The sequence below is a fragment of the Petaurus breviceps genome, unplaced genomic scaffold (assembly GCF_028583685.1).
Source record: "Petaurus breviceps papuanus isolate PSGF00001 unplaced genomic scaffold, PetGlider_PUasm1.0 86804, whole genome shotgun sequence".
Lineage (NCBI taxonomy): Eukaryota > Metazoa > Chordata > Mammalia > Diprotodontia > Petauridae > Petaurus > Petaurus breviceps.
The window spans coordinates 7882-25918 of record NW_027186787.1 but is presented as its reverse complement, the minus strand read 5'-3'; the positions used below and the strand labels follow the sequence as shown (position 1 = coordinate 25918).

The 18037-nt window shown below is 39.8% G+C and overlaps 1 protein-coding gene and 1 long non-coding RNA gene across 3 annotated transcripts in view; one reads left to right on the top strand and one right to left on the bottom strand.

The window, feature by feature from the left end:
• Positions 1–476: 476 nt before the first annotated feature.
• On the top strand, positions 477–9846 carry LOC138176341 (MICOS complex subunit MIC27-like). Of its 2 annotated transcripts, none has more exons than XM_069107152.1 (5): positions 477–631; positions 2885–2978; positions 4886–4996; positions 5152–5257; positions 9143–9846. In XM_069107152.1, the coding sequence occupies exons 1-5, from the start codon at positions 492–494 to the stop codon at positions 9238–9240; spliced, it is 549 nt and encodes a 182-aa protein (XP_068963253.1). In that variant the 5' UTR covers positions 477–491; the 3' UTR covers positions 9241–9846. The 2 variants fall into 2 exon arrangements, with proteins under 2 accessions (XP_068963253.1, XP_068963252.1); XM_069107151.1 differs by having other exon boundaries at positions 9140–9846.
• Positions 9847–10218: 372 nt separating this feature from the next.
• The window catches only part of LOC138176342 (uncharacterized), a 15669-nt gene continuing 7850 nt past the window's right edge, over positions 10219–18037 (bottom strand). Inside the window, exons 3-4 of the long non-coding RNA XR_011172217.1 lie at positions 16415–16455; positions 10219–15301 (exon numbers count right to left, since the gene is read on the bottom strand). This is a non-coding gene — a long non-coding RNA (uncharacterized lncRNA). The remainder of the gene's footprint in view (positions 15302–16414; positions 16456–18037) is intronic.

Sequence of the window (18037 nt, the reverse complement as noted above, 5' to 3'; positions counted from 1 at the left end):
AATGGGAATGCAAATTTGGAAGATCTTCCCTGCCCCTAGGCTAAAATGTACCTGAAGCCTGGGGAGGGAGGCTTGTTTTTCAGTAGATACTTCTTGATTGGCCAGTGAGTCAATAAGGTTGTTACATTCTCTGAGCCAGGAGAAGGCTTTATAAGCCCTGATGTGTAGCTTTGTTTTGGGACTCACTTTGAGAAGTGTTCTGTGATTTGATCTGAATTCTGGGAAGCTGTTGTTGAGAGTCCCCCGGCTTTGAAAAACCCAGATGTGGAAACCCAGATGTTGACTGGGTATGGATGTAATGGTTGGACTGTTTGAAAATCTGTCTACTTGATCTGTTTCTGTCTTGATAATTCTGCCTGTATGCTTTGAAGTTCGGGGTGCTGACCTTTTTCCCCTGAACAAGGTAAACGATATATGTCTGACTGATTAAAGTAAGCTTGTTAACCCATTTTGAGTTGCTTTCCTTTAACAAAGCAGATCCAAGAACCTGTATGGGCAGCCACCCTGGGGACGCCGGGGTGCTTGCTGCTACAGATGCATATGTTTATCTGAAGAATCCACCTGAAGATTTTCTTCCAAAAATTGGTGTGATTACAGCTTCAGGATTGGTTGGCTTGATTTCAGCAAAAAAGGTAGCTTTTGCCTTATTTTTAGTTTTTCTTTACTGTCATTGTTTTGTTTTATTCAGAAGATATAACACATTTTCCAAGGTTCTATTATAATTAGACAAAATCGTTTTTAAGAATTTTAGTTTTAGACATACATGTTTCTACAAAGATGATAGTATTTCAGATAACCTTTAAAGTTGAATAAATTTTGTAAAACATGTCTTTTATTAATGTTATTTTTCATAATAAAAGATTATAGGGTCTTTTGAAACCAGAAGATAGACTTTTAGGAATTTTGTGCTAATATATGTGAACAGCTTAAATTTGAATGTATGTAATAAATTTCTTCATTTAGAAATAATTACAAGTCATGGTCTACTGTACACAACAACCAAGTTATATTCGAATTAAGGAATTTGACTGAAAAGTTTTAGTCTCTCATTAAGCCCCTCCTCTAGTATACTGCTACTGTGTTCCCTGGGTCATTCAACAAAGTATCTCTAGCTATTAGAATAGGGTTGTTGACCCCAAATAAGATTTCCCTCCTTGCCAGAGTGGATGTCGGGTGTGGAGGAAGAGGAAAATATAAGTTATATCTTAATCTTTTGGACAAACCCCAACCTGTAAACAAAGGCTGGCTTAATTGCTGTGAAAATACATGTGGTCATTTATTACAGCTGGAGCTGAGACTCAGGAGGAAAGAGTAAGAGACAGGAAATTCAGGGGCCACACTTTGATTTACCATGTATCCCAAGGGAGTAGTTGGCAACCTTGCGTGGAGAGAGAGCATTCTTGGATTTTGTGCATTCAGTACACTCCCGCCCTACACTGCACTGTCTGCACAGAGCCCATAATCGATCTGTTTGGACCCTAGACCAGAGCTCGCTGAACTGGACGTGAGCAGTGATTAACGGATGGGAGAGAGAGTAGCGAGGCCCAGTTCCCTGTGCTTATCAGAGGAATGACTGCAGAAGCCTTACTGTTACTCTACTTAACCCGGGCATAGAAATCAGCTTTAAATCCATCATCCCTCTGAAGAGTCTCTTTTGTCTCCCCAGTGTTAATTGTGTTTATGCTGGCAAAGATTCCTAGCCTGGTTTAAGAGACAGGAACACAGAAGCAAAGTTGATAAATTATTTTTTTCATTTAGCTAGAGAGTTGAATACAATAAAGACTGGTCCTCAAGGCGCCTAGTGAAATGCCTGAATGTTAACTTACTCATTCTGTGGGCAGCATGGCAATCTGGCTATTGTGGAAGACCTTGGTTCGAGTCCGGCCTCTGAAGCTCACTGCTCCTGCGACCTTGGCAGGCCGCCCGACCTCTTTGCTCTTCAGCATTGTTATCAGGAAAATGAGGAAGTGCCCCCTCAAGGCCCTTCCGGCTCTGGCTCTGTGACCCTGTCTTTTAGCTGGCCACCTAGGTGCATAGGCTGTATTTAACATGTCCATGGCGCCTCTGTAAGCCATCTGGTATTTCTAATAATGATGACAATTGCAATATTCATATGGCCCCTTAAGGTCTGCAAAGTGCTTTACAGTTATTATCTCATTGGATGTTCACAACAACGTTGGGAGCTAGGTGTTATTATGATGATCCTCATTTTGCATATGAGGAAACATCTGAACTGAGCTCCAGGGGCTTGCCCAGGGACACAGACACAGACACAGCCAGTGTCTGAGGCCAGATTTGAACTCAAGTGTTCCTGACTCCAAGTCCAGCCCTCTGTCTACTGTGTCACCTCTCCATCTCTACAGAGATGAAACAACACACTTTGTTTTATTTCTAAACCTGGGAAAGGGCCTGCAGCCTCAAGACCACATGTGGCCTTCTAGGTCCTTTGGTGCAGCCTTTTGCCCAAGCCCGTTTTACAGAACAAATCCTTTTATTGAGGGGCATACTTGAGGACCTAGAGGGCCACATATTACTCACCCCTGGGTCAGGGTTTACTAGTTGAGTTTCTTAGGCATTACAGAAATGCTTAGCTTTTAAAATAGTAAGTAGAGCTGGGAAAAAAAAAAGCAAAGGAGGCTGTGTTCAAAACGCCAGCAGCATGACTGTGCAAACAGTGTACATGAAGTGAACATGACAGCTGGGGGCTGGGGGCCTGGGGCCGTGTGTTAATTGAGTTGAATTCTTCAAGGATATTTTAGCTACCATCTTGACTCTTTGATTCCCAAGGGCAGTTTCTTATAGGATGTTGGCTGTGAAAGGGAGATGGGGAAAACATTGTTGTAGAAGCATCTGTTTGAAGTTAAATACTTTGTTTGGGTTATGCAGGCTCTAAATTGAAGAAAATTGCTTATCCATTGGGACTGGCCGCTTTAGGAGCATCTGTTTGTTACCCAGCTCAGGCAGTAGTAATTACCAAGGTAAGTTCTTTTCATAGTGATGGTATCAACATTCTTTTATTTGTTTAAACTCAAAGCTTTGCAAAATGTAAATGTTGTACCACACCTGCAGCCTTTAATTTACAGAGAGATAGAGTTGGTATCAACACTCGTGTGTTGGCATTAGTTACACAAAATCACATTAGCATCTCAGCATGAGAAATACCACACTCTTAATTACATGACCATCAGAAGTGAGCAGACAGGATGAATTTACTTAAATAAAATTAAACAATATAAATGCTCTTTTTTATATTAAGTTCAGAGACTGCTTTTGAATTTATACAGAGGGGAGTGTTCCATTGTTAAATGCTATAAAATTAAATTTTTAATTAACAGAAAATTGCACCTGCTGGCAGCTGTTCAATGCAACATATTAACATACTGCTAGAAACAGCCAATTGATATTCCACAGTGGCTTCTTAAGCCTTAAAAATATATATGTGTATGTGTGTGTGTATTTCCAGTCTAGAACACCATCTGGAACTAGGAGATCCTTTAAATGAAAGTTTCATTTCAGCCCTTTTGCAGTTTTTCTTGTCAGCTCAACTGTACAGCTGAATGGTTTCTTCTCATTTCAGACCTTGCTTTGTGCAGGATTTGCTTTGTGCACACATGCTCTCAGTAGAGTTTACAGCTTTCTTGAGCTTAGAGATCTCTAGTCCTTTTCATTTTTTTCTTACCTACTGAAAATTTTCTTCCTGTTTTAAATAATACAGACTTTCTCAAAGAACATTCTCTGTGCTTCTATTATTCTATTTTTAAATTATTGGTCTAGCGAAGATGACCTGTTTTGTGTCGACATTTTTAAGACTGTCAAGGATAGATTCTGAAACTTCATGATATGACCAAATCACAGCAGCAGATATAGGCACAAAAGGAGAATATTACTATAGCTAGATATGAAGCAAAAGAAAAAGGTTGCTTAGGAATTAGCTAGATTTCGCCACTTCATTCTTATAGGTTGATAACTGAGACATTTTGTCCTTCTTACCACTGATGATCTATCAAACGAGGATGTGTCCAGAATCTCCTCCAGGAAGTACAAAGGGACACTAATAATTTACCACTGTGACGTTATGACTGGTTGGGTTTTTGTTTTTGGATCTTCCCATGGCATTTTTAGTAACTAACTTACATGTAGAGAAGTTTTGGTGGAGAGAAGTGAGTGGTTTATCCTTGGAAATGTCACACATATGATATAGTCAGTACTAACATTTCTAGAGCTCCAGGTCCTTATCTAAAAGCTGCTAAATGTTTGTTTAATGACTTTAAGAAGTACTGTTAACAGAAAAGAACCAGTGCAGGGTGAGAAAGGAACAAGAGAAAAAAAATCTCAGAGAGAGAAATAGGGGAAAGGAAGACTAGGGCAGCTTCATTTAGACGGGAGAATTCATCTAGAGCCTGAGGGCTCTGCTTTAATGAATGGCAGGCCTTCATTTTTAGTCCTTGTTCTCCAAACTGAGTTTTTTCCAGGGAAACTCATTGATGATTTCACTGTGTAGGGGTGAAAAAAAGGCCTTCAGAGGAAATAAAATCCAAATTTGGGTTGATTTTTCTTTTGTAGATGTTTAGCAGCACCATGATCCTTCTTTCCTAAGATACTTTCTTAACTGAAACTAACCCTGCAATCTAGTGAACTTGTTTTATACACAAACTTCTAGAAATATTCTTTATAAATTCTATGTCATGTGATGTAAATGGTTCAGAAAATTAAACTTTTTGTTCAGTAAAGGCAAGATCTCTATCTTATTAGTTCAGACTTTGGCATTCTCATGGAAGAAAATAGCAACTCTTAGAACCATATATACATTAATAAAGAAAAGCTATTATTGCATTCTCCTCCCCCCCAAAAAAATTTACTCTAAATGCCACTGTATTTTAATTAGATTACTGGGAAAAAGGCATATGCTACAAGCCAGTGGATTTATGAAGTTCTTGGGTCATTGTGGACAGAAAGCTACACACAAAAAGAAACTGAACACAAAGAAGAAGTGAAGGTAGGTTTCTGGCCAAAGAAAATGGTTTCTTCTGCACTTATTTTTGTACCTGGGGCAGGGGGTAGCATATAGAGGTGACGTTTAGTCATCCTGGACTCAGGTGGTTTTGTTGTTTCAACGAAGTGGTTTACTTTAATATCTTTTTTGGTAAACAGCTTAGAAGAGATGGCAAACTGGACACACCTGCAGCTATGGTGGGGACAGGATCCAAAGTGTCCACGCTCAGTGCTCAAGTGGCAGGCAAGCTAGCACCATCCCCAGGTGTGTTCTGAATCATTTCACTTGCTTTTTCTTGGCTTTCTTCTCAGGAATTTCCAATGGTAGTTTGACAATTATCAGGTTGCTCTCAATAGGTTTATTTCCTAAATGTTCTTATGTCTTTTCTCAGCTACTAGGGGACTGGGATCGTGTAGTGTTCTTTTGTATCTATGTGTAGTGCAGTGTTTTACAGCTTCAGCTGACTAACTGGACTGATTTTAAGAGTGGAGATAGTTAACATTAATTTTAAAGCATTGGGAGAGGGGGAGCACTGTGGCAGAGTTGGAGAGAATCAAGCCTTTCTGAGTTCTCTAAGTTTCTACATGGGCACCATGGAAAGTCGCCCATGTAGAAGAGCTAGCACCTTCTCCTCATCCTGTGTGTTCTGTTTCCTTCATTCTCTAATTCTTCTTTATTTCCCTTACCTGTATGATTTTCTTTCATTTAGACAAGGGGTGGGGAATCTGTGGTCTTGAGGCCACAATGTAGCCTTCTAGGTCCTTGGGTGTGGCCTTTTGACTGAATCCAAGTTTTACAGAACAAATCCTTTGATGAAGGAGATTTGTTATATGATGTTTGCATTCAGTCAAAGGGCCACACTTGAGGATCTAGCGGGCCATGTGTGACCTTGAAGTCCCAGGTTCCCCACCCCAGATTTAGATGCTAGGAGGAGTTCCAGCATCAGACTTTGGAAATGGTAGCAACTATTAACATTAGTGCCTTTGCAGGTGTGTTTGAGAAGTTGATCTAAGAGTGGTGATCAAACCGCCTGGGGAAGTACAATCATATTCATTGTGAGGAACAAAAAGTTATCATCTTGTTTGAAAATCTTTTGGCGCTCCACCCCCACCCCCACCCAGTCATTGATTCAGGCTCCTACGTCTCTTTTTTTTTCTATTCCCTGACTTGGTGCATCTTTTGTTGTATGAGAGATGCTATGCTAATTGATATATTCTGTCAAGTTGTAAAATCAAATTATAGTCAACTCTTAGAACAAAGGGCATTAAATTAATTTCAACTTACTCACCAAAAAGTTAAATATTCAGTAGTTGAACCACAGTATCAGAGCTAGTTTTTGGCCACTTTCCTTTCTTCATCTGGGTTCTGGAGCCCTTCTCCGGTGTATCCTGTTTCTACGGTGGTAGACAACATAATAACATGAAAATTGTTTTATGGAGTTATTCTGTGATAATTTCTACATTTATAGTGGTCATTTATTGACATGTGTCATGAATTCAGAGTTGATTTCTTCCTTAATGACATTAGGGATATTTCTGTCGTGCCATTTGCTTGAAAAATTTCAGAGAATTTCACAAGGGCTATTATTTTTAATTTTCTCATTTATTGAGTTGACCCCAAACTATTGTCCCAATTTTACATGCAAAAAAATAGAACGTTTTCTGGCTTTCTTAAGCTCACTTAGTAGTGAAGCCTGAAATCTTCCTAGTCTTTTTCCAGTTGGATGCCTGGCTTTAGGTTTGAGATGTATATGGACTGTTAATTGGACAGGGATAATTTTGAGTAGGAGGATATATGAACTGCAAAGGTGCTAATATTACCCTGAAATTTTTCCTTCACAGCATTCTAAGCTGTTTTCTTTAATTCTGTGATAGAACAACTTCAAATCTTTCCCCTAATTCTGTACTTAGTTTAGTTCTGTAACTTTAAAATTCTTCCTTTTCTAACTTTCCTTTAAAATAGCTTATGTTTAAAGGGACTAAAGGGAAAAGCTTTAAGTATATTTGGAAGGAGGAGTTAGGCTTTCTTATAAGAGGAAAAATAAAATAAACTTCAAACCCACTGATTCAGGAATTGAGATTGAATTCAAAAAAGATTTTTAAAAGCCACCTACTAGGGGTGGCTAGGTGGCGCACTGGCCCTGGAGTCAGGAGGACCCGAGTTCAAATCCGGCCTCAGATACTTAACACACACACAAAAAAAATAGCCATGTGACCTTGGGCAAGTTACTTAACCCCAGTTGCCCTCCAGAAAAAAAAAGCTACCTACTACATGGCACTAGGCCAAGCACTGGAAAAGAAAGCAAGCATTAATGGAGTCCTTGCCCTCATGGAGCTTATAATCTAGTGGTGGACTGAAATACAAATGACACTAATCCATGCCAAGTACATGAGGGAGATATAAACAAAGTGTTACATGAGGTGGCAGGGTAGGGTGTTATTGTGTTATTGGGGGTAAGGGGTGGCACATGGAAGGCTTCATAGAATTAATAGCATTTGAGCTGGGTTTTACAAGATGGGTACGATTTCCACAGGTAGAGAGAATCTAGGCATAAGGGCCAGAAAGAGTGTAGCCAAAGGAACAAAAAGCAAGAAGCATGTATGTGGGCGAGGGAGTACTTCAGTTTGACTGGAGCCTAGGATGCAAAGGGGGGCAGGAACAGTAAACCATAGGGCTAAAAGGTAAGATGATGGCAGATTGTGGAGCTCTTTGAATGCTAAGAAAAGGACATGGGCAATAGGGAGCTACCCAAGATTTTTGAGCCAACCCTGTGCACATCTGTACATAAGGAAGAGCCTGGGGGGATGGTTCTTTGACTAGGCTGGGGCCAGGATAGGAAAGCAGAGGCGGTAATGAAGGTCTGGATGAGGCTGACAGTGCAGATATTGAGAACAATTCAGATTAAAGCATGGATGGAGAATAGCCAGAACTTGGTAACTGAATGGATGTGGGAAATAAGGGAGAGAAGTCAGAGCTCAGGTTTCACACTCAGGAGATAAGTGATGCCACTGACCAAAATTGTGAAGTCCAGAAGAGGAGCAGGTTCATTGAGGAAGATCATGACTCCACCCCCCAAATTCCTAATAGTTTGAACTAAGCTAAACAATAAAGCCTCTAAAGAAAAACGGTGAAGTCAAGTTCATCTCTGGGAGTAGTGGCCGGGGGGGAGGGTGTATTAGGGAAGCAGGAGGACAGAAATGCCAGAGATCACAGAAACCATTAAGCCAGCTAGGTGGGAAAGAGCATGCCCCAAGTATATCTGGTTAGCATTTGCTTTGAAGAGTTTCTTCATTAATAAAGCTGCAGGTTAATGTTTACTTAGTCCAGCTTTTGGTTGTCTTAATAGTGAGGGCTCTTTTTACAGCCAAGGATTAGTGTCATTCTCAGACTGCCCCCACTTGGAGGCAGCAAGTACACATTGGTATCTCAGTGAGTGATGCCTTGTGACTAGGGTGAATTCAGTCCTATTTGAGGGGTGTATTTGCTTTATGAAATCTATGTGTTCTGGAAAAGAAATTCATATGTAGCAAATCCTATTTGCTCATTGACTTTCACTATAAAGTTGGATTTTTTTAAAAGGTGGGGGAGGTGGAGATAGATGGCCTCCAAAATATAAGAGAATCACATATTTAAAGGAATAACACCTTACTGGTGAGACGAAGACCAAAAATATCAATGCAAAGAAAACAGGGTTTATGTTTATGTTTGAGGGAAAATAGCTTGACAGAAATTTCTTTGGCAGAAATTGGTGCCAGTTTAACTGAATAGACCCAAGTAAGCTGCAAAGTCATTCGGTTTCCTTCAACCCCATTCTAATATCGTGCATCTCTTTGGTTGCTAGTATCTAGCATTTTATGGATGCTGCTGACACTGAGAAATAAGTCAATTTTTCTGAGCTGAAGTAGGCAGGAATATAGATGCAGTAGTTCAGAATGGTGCTTCCTTCAATTCCATGTACTATGGAATGACACAATAACAAAGTTTTACTAAATATGTGCTTACCCCCAGGAGACCTTAAATTCTTTACTCTGAATCATCAAGTATCATATATCAGTGCCATCCCGACTTTAATCATTTCTGTATTACAAGGTATACCTGGAGCAAATGTCATCTGACGTCTTACACTTTTTCATTTTAATGCTTTAGCAGGTGCTGTTACAGCCACACAGTTTAAGGCTGACCCCAAGCTCATGGACCACGGTCAGTCCAATCCAGAAGATGTAGATATGTACAGCACTAGAAGTTGAAATAAACTGCATTCAGATCTTCAAGAAGTAGAAAGCTTGGCAAATAACCAAAGTAACAATGGAAACATAATATAACTGGGCCCCATAGCTATTTAGCTTAATCAGGCATTTCCTTAAATTTTCATTCATCCATTCATACCCACGATTTGCTAACTCATCACATAGACAGACTCTGAAAGCAATCAAAGCAATACTTGGTGATTGACACCAAAGTTGAGTTCAGTGTCATCAGGATGCATTTGATGCCATACAATGGAGCTCACTTAACGCAGAAGACAGAATAAAGATATGAACATCACAGAGTCTTTGACATTTTAAATATATCTCTGATTTAGCTGCCCTCTTAATATGTCAGCTAAGCAAGAATCCTGGGTAAATGTTTTTCTTTCTTTTTTACACTTTGGAGGTCTGGAGCAAAATATTCACATTAAAGTACCGAGGCCTGATGTTGGCATTTTCAACCATCTTTAAATGTCAGAAGCCAGCTCTGGCTGCTGCATGTCTAATATGTTGAGTTTCTTTAATATATTTAAGCACCAAGAACAGATCTTTTCAACATCCTTCCTTAACTCTCAGAAGTCATTGAAATAAAATAAATTTGTGTGACATCCTTGTACAGTTTTATTTAACTTGAAACCATCCTCATCTTAACTATGAGGTTCAATGCCCATGGTTAAGAAGAAAGTAATCCTCTCACTTATTAAAAAGTATTGTAGCTCTTGAAACCCATGAAGGGTTATTAGGTATCTATGGGTTCTTTTTTTGGGGGGGGGAAGGCAATTGGGGTTAAGTGACTTGGCCAAGGTCACACGGCTAGTTTTTGTGTCTTAAGTGTCTGAGGCCGGATTTGAACTCGGGTCCTCCTGACTCTGGGGCTGGTGCTCTATTCACTATGGGTTTTTAAAGGCTATGTGAATGGAATGCAAGCTCTAGCAGGTTCTGCCAAGCTGGAAAGTTGTCAAGTAGAGGCACCACAATGGACTATCTTCCAGTGATCAACCTAGCTAAGCTGGGAAAGGTTCATTACTAGAGGGTTGACCAACCAAGTGATGACTATTACAGCCACGGCCACACTTGAAGACCATCTCCTGTGAATCTGTGGGGATGTGATCTGCATGTACAGTGAGAAAAGTGATACCAGTGAAATCATGGGTCACTGACCAAGTTTATGAAGTATCATCATAAGCCTTTTCTGAGACCAAGAGAAAAAAATCCGAGCACAGTGGTAGTGTTGTCCAAAGGAAAGACCTGGGCAACAGGGAAGGAAAGGAGCACCAACTTCAGGGCTGCTGCTGCTGCTGCTGCTGCTGGGAACGCTCACTGTCACACTCCCTCCTCCCTCCCTGATTGGAGAGAACAGCTGCAAGTCTGAGCAAGAGAAGAGCTTTGAGATGCAAGTGGTGATAACAGGCATCTTACAGCCTTCCCAGGCATAGAACCACTGTTCTCTTGGGCAAGTAACTAAATACCTTGCCTCTTCTATACATTTAAATCTACCTTCTTTGCTTGAAAGAGTTCATGCATCTTCAGAAATAATCATTTACTCCTTCCTCACTGGAGATCAGGGTGGTTATAAAGACTGTATACTACTCCTTGTTTCATATCAGATTGAGGAAATAGTTACTATTAGATTTTCATTTGTATAAGAGTAAACTTGCAGCTCTGGTATCAACAAATTCAAATAGGTCTCTATACAATTGGATAGAGAACAACACAGTGTTGCTATAAGATTTATGAGGGAAAGAGGCTAAGTAGTACAGAGTAATGAACAATCAGTCATCAGAACCCAAATTACAAAATAGTTAATCTTGTCACAAAGAAGAAAACAAAACACTGCCCCCATTGGAAAGAGGCAGCTGGTCTGATACAGGTCCTCAGTTTGGAGACAAGACCTGGAATTGCTCTGAGTTTTAATTCAGAGGTTTTTTTAAACACAGAGAAGACAGAAGCTAGACACAGTGAAGTATACTGTTATTTAATGGAAAGGATGTTTAAAACTATTTAGAATGGATTTAAACGAATCGATGTCAATTTTTGAGTTAAAAAGTTTTCATTACACTGAAATAGGTCAATGCAGATTTAGACTAAAAAAAGGAAATTTAACCATTTCATGGTCATGTTTCCTTCCCACATTTTTTTCTTCACATCTTCACAGTAAATGAAATACTTTGTGGTGTAGCTTTTACTTTTCTCCGATTGTTTTACCTTCTGTATTCCTCCTTCTGCTTTGAATCTTCTCTTCACACTGCTCCCTTTTTCTCTTGGTATCCTTGGTTTCTCATACTGCATCCAAAGCCAGCAGTGACATAGGCCCCCACTGTTCTCTGTCACAGTGCTTCAAGTGTCTGCTTCCTGAGGATTTCTCCTTCATGATAGACTGGGCTAAAATATAAGGGTAGAATGTACTAGTGTCTTGGGGAGACTGTGGATTGATAAGAGTTGGTTAGTGTATGAGGCTATTTACATGGCCCACACTTTTTATCAGGACTTCACTCATTTACCCAGAGAATTGTGTATTTTGAAGATAGGCTTCTCAGTGGGCTTGGTATCAGTGCCAGAAGAGAGATCAAAATACTCTTAAATGTGGTATGGCTTTATTGTTCTTAGACCATGAAAGTTGATCTTTACATCATTCAGCACCCACTACAGTGAACAGCTGCCTTACAATATAAGGGAAAAGCTGAAAAGTGAATTTGCTATGCACAGTCATAAAACAGCATTCCATTTCCATTTGCTTCTTCCAAACAATTAGCTGGCAGCCAGGAGGAATCTTCCCACAGTTTTGATGTCACAAAGACGGAAGGTATCAGCCAAATATTCCTTGTTCTTAAACTTCTGCTCCTCAGCCAAGGCCTTTACTACCTTTTATCACTCTCCCAGCTCATTTGACCAGCCTTGCCCAGTATGCATTCACCCTGTCTGGCTTCTTACTCATGCCTACCTGCCTGCCTTTGTATCCCACTTCTGACTAAGCGCCATCTCTCCTCCCACTAGGCACATAGATACTGCGCTTAAACTCATGGCTGGAGAAGGGATATGCATAAAATGTACATGAAAAAAATCTTAATGGCAGAATTTGGGAGTGAAAGGAATAAAGCCTTGTGGAATTATTAGCAGTTAAGAAAGTTGCAGGTGTGTCTTGGCTATTGAGATTTGTATGTTGCCGATATAAATTGTTGTCTGTACAAAATAGGAGGAGTTCATGGGTAAATACTTAAACCATCAGTTTGAAAATCCACTTAACAGGTAAAATATGCTGGTGGAGTGGGGAGTTGGAGTTAGTATTTTGGAGATGAAGAATAAAAATCAGAATTCTGTATTTCACTAAATATTTCACTTCATTTCACTGAAAACATAAGTAAATTCCTGGAGAACATTAATCTAGAAGCATAATAATTACTTGAGTGTCTGTATGTTAAAAATTCACGTCTTAGAAATATTCAGACTAAAGTAGTATACGAGATTAAAGACACACAGGCAGTGCTTCTGTGGTCAGAGAAGCTTTTGGGGGGCCGCGCTTGTGATTTCTTTGCACATAAGGAATTCCTAGTGTATAAAATAGTCTATTAATACAAATAAGCCTGTGAGAGAGAGAGAGGAGTTGGCCGTGAACCTCAGTCTTCCTCAATTTCCTTTTTTCCCCAAAGCTGGCTTTCTATTTCTATCCACTGTGCTCCACTGACTCCACATCAGGGAATACCATTTTAAAATGTGCAGAGCAGTCTTCCTTTCCCTCCTTCCCCCTCCACCTCGATTACCATTTGGGATTTCTAATCTTTTTCTAGTAGGAACAGAGTTTTTATCCACAAAAATGTGCTACAGTAAAGAAGCTTATTATCAGTTTGAAGGGAAAGAAGAATTAACTTATTTTAAAGGTGGAAATCTAGTTTCCCAAAAATTTTATGTAGTAAGATAGTTGATACTGAGCAAGTAGTGTCTGCTTTGGTTGTAGCTGGAAAAAAATGAAATTATGTACCAGATACTAAAATTTCTTGTTGCATAACTTAAGCAATGTAATTTTTTAGTCTATACCCTAAGTAATATTATAAGAAAGAGGAAGAGTGAGCCTAGTCTGCTTAGCCCGTAATACTACATTAAAATGAGGAATATGTATTGGGATTCAACTCACAAATTACATTGTAGGAAATTACTTGATGTTCCTATTTCCATCCAAACAAGGTCTGGAATAATATCTTCAAAACTTTTTGATCCAAGTTTGTGCCTTAATTTCATTTTAAAAGTTTTTAAAGCAAACTGGTGCTGGATTTAAGTTCACAAATCCCAAAAGTATAGCCCATGTCATGTGAAAACTTGGTATAAGACAGAAATATTGTAAATTGTGGGATGTGGTGTCAGACCTGGTGTAATACAGTTAGTGGCATTGTAGACAGAGTGCTGGGCCGAGAGTCAAGAAGACCTGAGTTTAAATTTGGCCTCAGATACTTACTAGCTGTGTGACCCTGAACAAGTCACTTAACCTCTCTCAACCTCAGTTTCCTTATCTGCAAAATGTAATATCACCTACCTCCCAGGGTTGTGAGATCAGATGAGTAAATATTTGTAAAAGCACTTAGCACAATGCCTGGCACATAGTAGGTGCTACATACATGCTTATTCCCTTCCCTCCTCTCTTCCCCTTCTCCATCTGATTCAGTAGTACAAAGGACCTGACACTATTCTGCAAGCTTAGGAGAGCATTAAGCCATTCTGGACTAACTTAACCATCCTTTGAGTCTATCAATGACAAAGGAAGCATTCAGTAGCTGTGATCTAGATAAGGGATGGGGAATCTGCAACCTCCCAACCTTTTGACTGAGTCCAAGTTTTCTAGAACAAATCCTTCTATTGAGGGTATTTGTTCTGTGAAGTTTAGATTCCGTCAAAGGGCCACACCTGGGGACCTCAAAGGTCACATGTGGCCTTGAGGCCACAGGCCCCCATCCCTAGGCTAGGCAGTGAGCATCCAGACTATAGCCAGGGTCTTTTGCAGTCACCTGTCAGTTGTAATAGTGAATTTATCCCAAAAGGGTTCATCTAAGCCAGGCCTTGCTTTTAACTTTAGAGAGATCAGTACCTTTGTTTACTTTTCTGTATGATTATTTCCAGTGACATTTAGAGCAGTGTGAGGACCTTGGAAAGCATCTAGTCTACTCCTGTCATTTTATAGAAGGGAAAACTGAGGCCAAGAAAAAGAAGGTGACTTCTTAAGTTCACCCAAGTAATGATAGAGGGAGCATTCACATGGAGGGCTTCCGACTTCAAATTCAGTGTTCTTGGTAAATTGCTCCAACTGCTAGACCAAAATATCTCGATTTATTACCCCTCAACTTGTATCCAGGGAAGTGGAAGCCATAAAGAAAACTGATTGAGAGAGATCACACTTGCCCATGTCCATCATGGAAAGTGCAGCATAGAAAATCCTGGGTCAGGTCTTCTAGGGCAGCTTCATTATTTGGTTTGAAGAGAATTTCCAGAAACTTACCTGTCGGCAAGTGAATATACAAGATACAAATTTCTTTTGCTTTTTTGAAGGGCAATTGGGGTTAAGTGACTTGCTCAAGGTCACACGGCTAGTTTTTTTGTGTGTTAAGTGTCTGAGGCCGCATCCGAACCCAGGTCCTCCTGACTCCAGGGCTGGTGCTCTATTCACTGCACCACCTAGCTGCCCCAAGATATAAATTTCCATAGATCTAGACTGGCAGATAGAAATATACAAGACAAACAGAAGTGATTGTTAGGGGAGGATAACCAAGAGTTTACTGTGTTTCACCAGCTACTTAAGCACCTGGTCTATGTAGGAGCTCAAACTAGAGGCTAGGGATGTGATGTATGCTAAAAGGAAGTCAACAAGATGAGGATTTAGAACCTGGAATGGCAGTCTGGAGGCACTTCACTTTTGAAGTGCCATTTGTAAAAGATCCCTTTTGTTAAGCCGGAACAGATGCCAACCATCCTGAGAGGTTAAGTCCTGGGCCCCCAGCCTGTTGTAGTATTCCATAGAGGTCTGGTTCCATACGACTACAAGAAAGTTCATGCAGCTGCAGTGTCTGACAATTGCTATCTGTTTACAAAAGCAAAGAAGAGGCATTCTTATTTGAAAGTGGATTAGGACATTCATTCCTTCATTCAGAAAATGTCATCCATATGTGAGAGGCATTGTGTGCGAATCTATTACTTCTAAGAAAATACTCTTGCAAAATGTCTGTCTTAAGGCATTCGTATCTCTAAAATGGATGAAATTCCATTGTTTCAAGTTTAACAATCCTCCCCCCCCCCCCCCCCCAACGAGTGCCACTCCAAATCCTGCTGACTTTTCATACAATCTATATGGTATAAAAGAACTTGTACTTAGAATCTTGTTCTTCCCTCTCTACCATGGAACCTTACCCTGGAGGTGAAATCATCTTGTACCAAAGACCTTGTGCCTTGTACTTAACTAATGAAAGTATCATTGGATGACCTGCTTTATGGTCAATTCTCCTTTACAGTAATGGTATAATGAAGCTTCTACAAATAAAATATAATAATAATAATAAGTGACTGGCATTTATATTATCATTCTAAGGTTTGCAAAACACTTTACACAAGTAATCTCATTTGATCCTCAAAACAACTCTGTGAGTTAGGTGCTATTATCTCCATTTTACAGACAAGGAGACTAAGGCAGAGAGAGGTTAAGTGACTTGCCTAGAGTCACATTCCTAGTAAGTATCTAAGGCAAGATTTGATCCCCAGTTGGTCTTCCTGTCTCCAAGTTCAGAATATTTCTTGATGTAAAACACATTTATTTCAACTAAAATTTATACAGTATTCCTTTGTGGTTAATAGTTGACGTTCAGTATACATTATTCCATTTGATTTTCACAACCACCACGGTAGGGCCTTCAAGTGTTAGCACCATTTTTCTGATCAGAAAAATGCAGCTCAAAGAGATGGTGACTTGCCCTAGACACAAAACCAAATGTACTAAAGGCCAAATTTAAATGCCTTTTCCCCCTGACTCTTAAGTCCAGGACCCTTTCACTTACACTACCTTGCTTCTATATTTTGGTTGTGTTCAACTTCCTGGATTAAATAGCTATCCAATTCTATATAATTCCAAAGAGTATGTTAACTTTTTAAAGATAAATGGAAAACATTTAAATTACAAATACTGGTTATGAGTAATACAAACCTGACTCAGTTTCCTCAAAATTTCGGATCCAATACCTAAACCTTTAAAATAGAGAATGCAGAAATGAGAACAGCAGAAAAAATAGTTCAAGTACAAATACATGCATGTGCACTAGTTACAAATACAAAAGCTTCACATAAAATTTGGCCATACCCACATACATAGATTTTTAGTGTTGCACTGTGGATTTCATATTTAGAAAAGAAGATGGCTTGTTGGATTTTTTAAAAATATCAGTAAATAAGCATGCCTCCCTGACCCTTTAAAGACAAGAAGGTGTCTCATCTACTACTCTCAACTCACCAGTGAAGAAAAGAACAGAATTCTTTTAAAGAAAAGTATGTTATGATTGTCTACACAGCTTAAGCCCTGAATAGGAAACAATAAATCAAACATTTTTGAATCGAAATGTAAAAAATTTAAGTGAAGGATTGAGATAAAACTATTTTTTGGTCCAGACTGATGATTTCATTGATTTAGAGAACAGGATATGGGTGAATAATATCCTCTACCAATGCAGATCTGAAGTTCTGTAATGTATAGTCTGGGGGGAGGGGGGGCTCATCCTGGGGCACTAAGATTAGGTAAAGCCATGTAGCAGAAGCCGGACTTTGCCCCATGTCTTCCTGTCTCTGAGACAAGTACTCTATCCACTGTACCACAATGCTTCTCAAAACATAATTACAGTTCATTAATGTTCTGTGTGTTGATGTGTAAATCCCATCTCGGATTCCTAAACCCTAAGTAATTTTATACTTCCAAGTATCCAAATTTATCACTCAATCCAGAAACTGGTGACCATTATCTACTGACCCCTCTGTTCCCCCCAAGACCATTCTCCCTCCTTCAGTGAGTTGAAGAAGGCTCACAAGTCTTTCCATCCCAACTCTTAACCTTTTGATATTAGGCTACTTCAATATTAATACTGATTTTCCTTCAAATACCCTAAATTATCAGTTCCTCAATCCCTTCAGTTACACCTTAGGTACACAAAGAGGTGGTCATACCTTTGCTCTTGGCCATCATCCACAAGCATCCCAACTTTGAGCTTGTGAATTCTGAAATTCTTTTATCTGATCATGGCCTTTTTTATTCCATTTTCCCTATTCCTTATAACTCCTAACCCCATCTTTTGTCCTCACCAGGACCTCCAGTATTTCTATCCTTCAGTACTTTCCCTAGCCACCACCCTTGTACTAGCTATACTGCCCTCCTTTCCTAATTTCAACACGTTGGGGAATGAATTCAATTCTGCATTATCCTCACAGCTGAATTCCTTGTTTCCTTGTCCTATTGTCACTCATGTAACACCAAGACCCAATCCTGGTTTACTTTCAAGCATCCACCTCCCTTGATCCTATTAACATGCTGAATACAGCTGGGGGAAATCACAAAACCATGCTAAGTCCATTACAAATTTATGTTCTCTAATTTCAAATGGCCTTTCCCTGAATCAAGAAAATCGATTCTCCATCCCACTCACTACAGCAGCTGTTCCAAACCTTCTTTTTTCTCTTCAGCCTTCTCTCCTCCTCTCCTCCTCTCCTCTCCTCCCCTCCCCTCCCCTCCCCTCCCATCCCTTCCTCTCCCCTCCTCTCCTCTCCTCTCCTCTCACCCCCACCC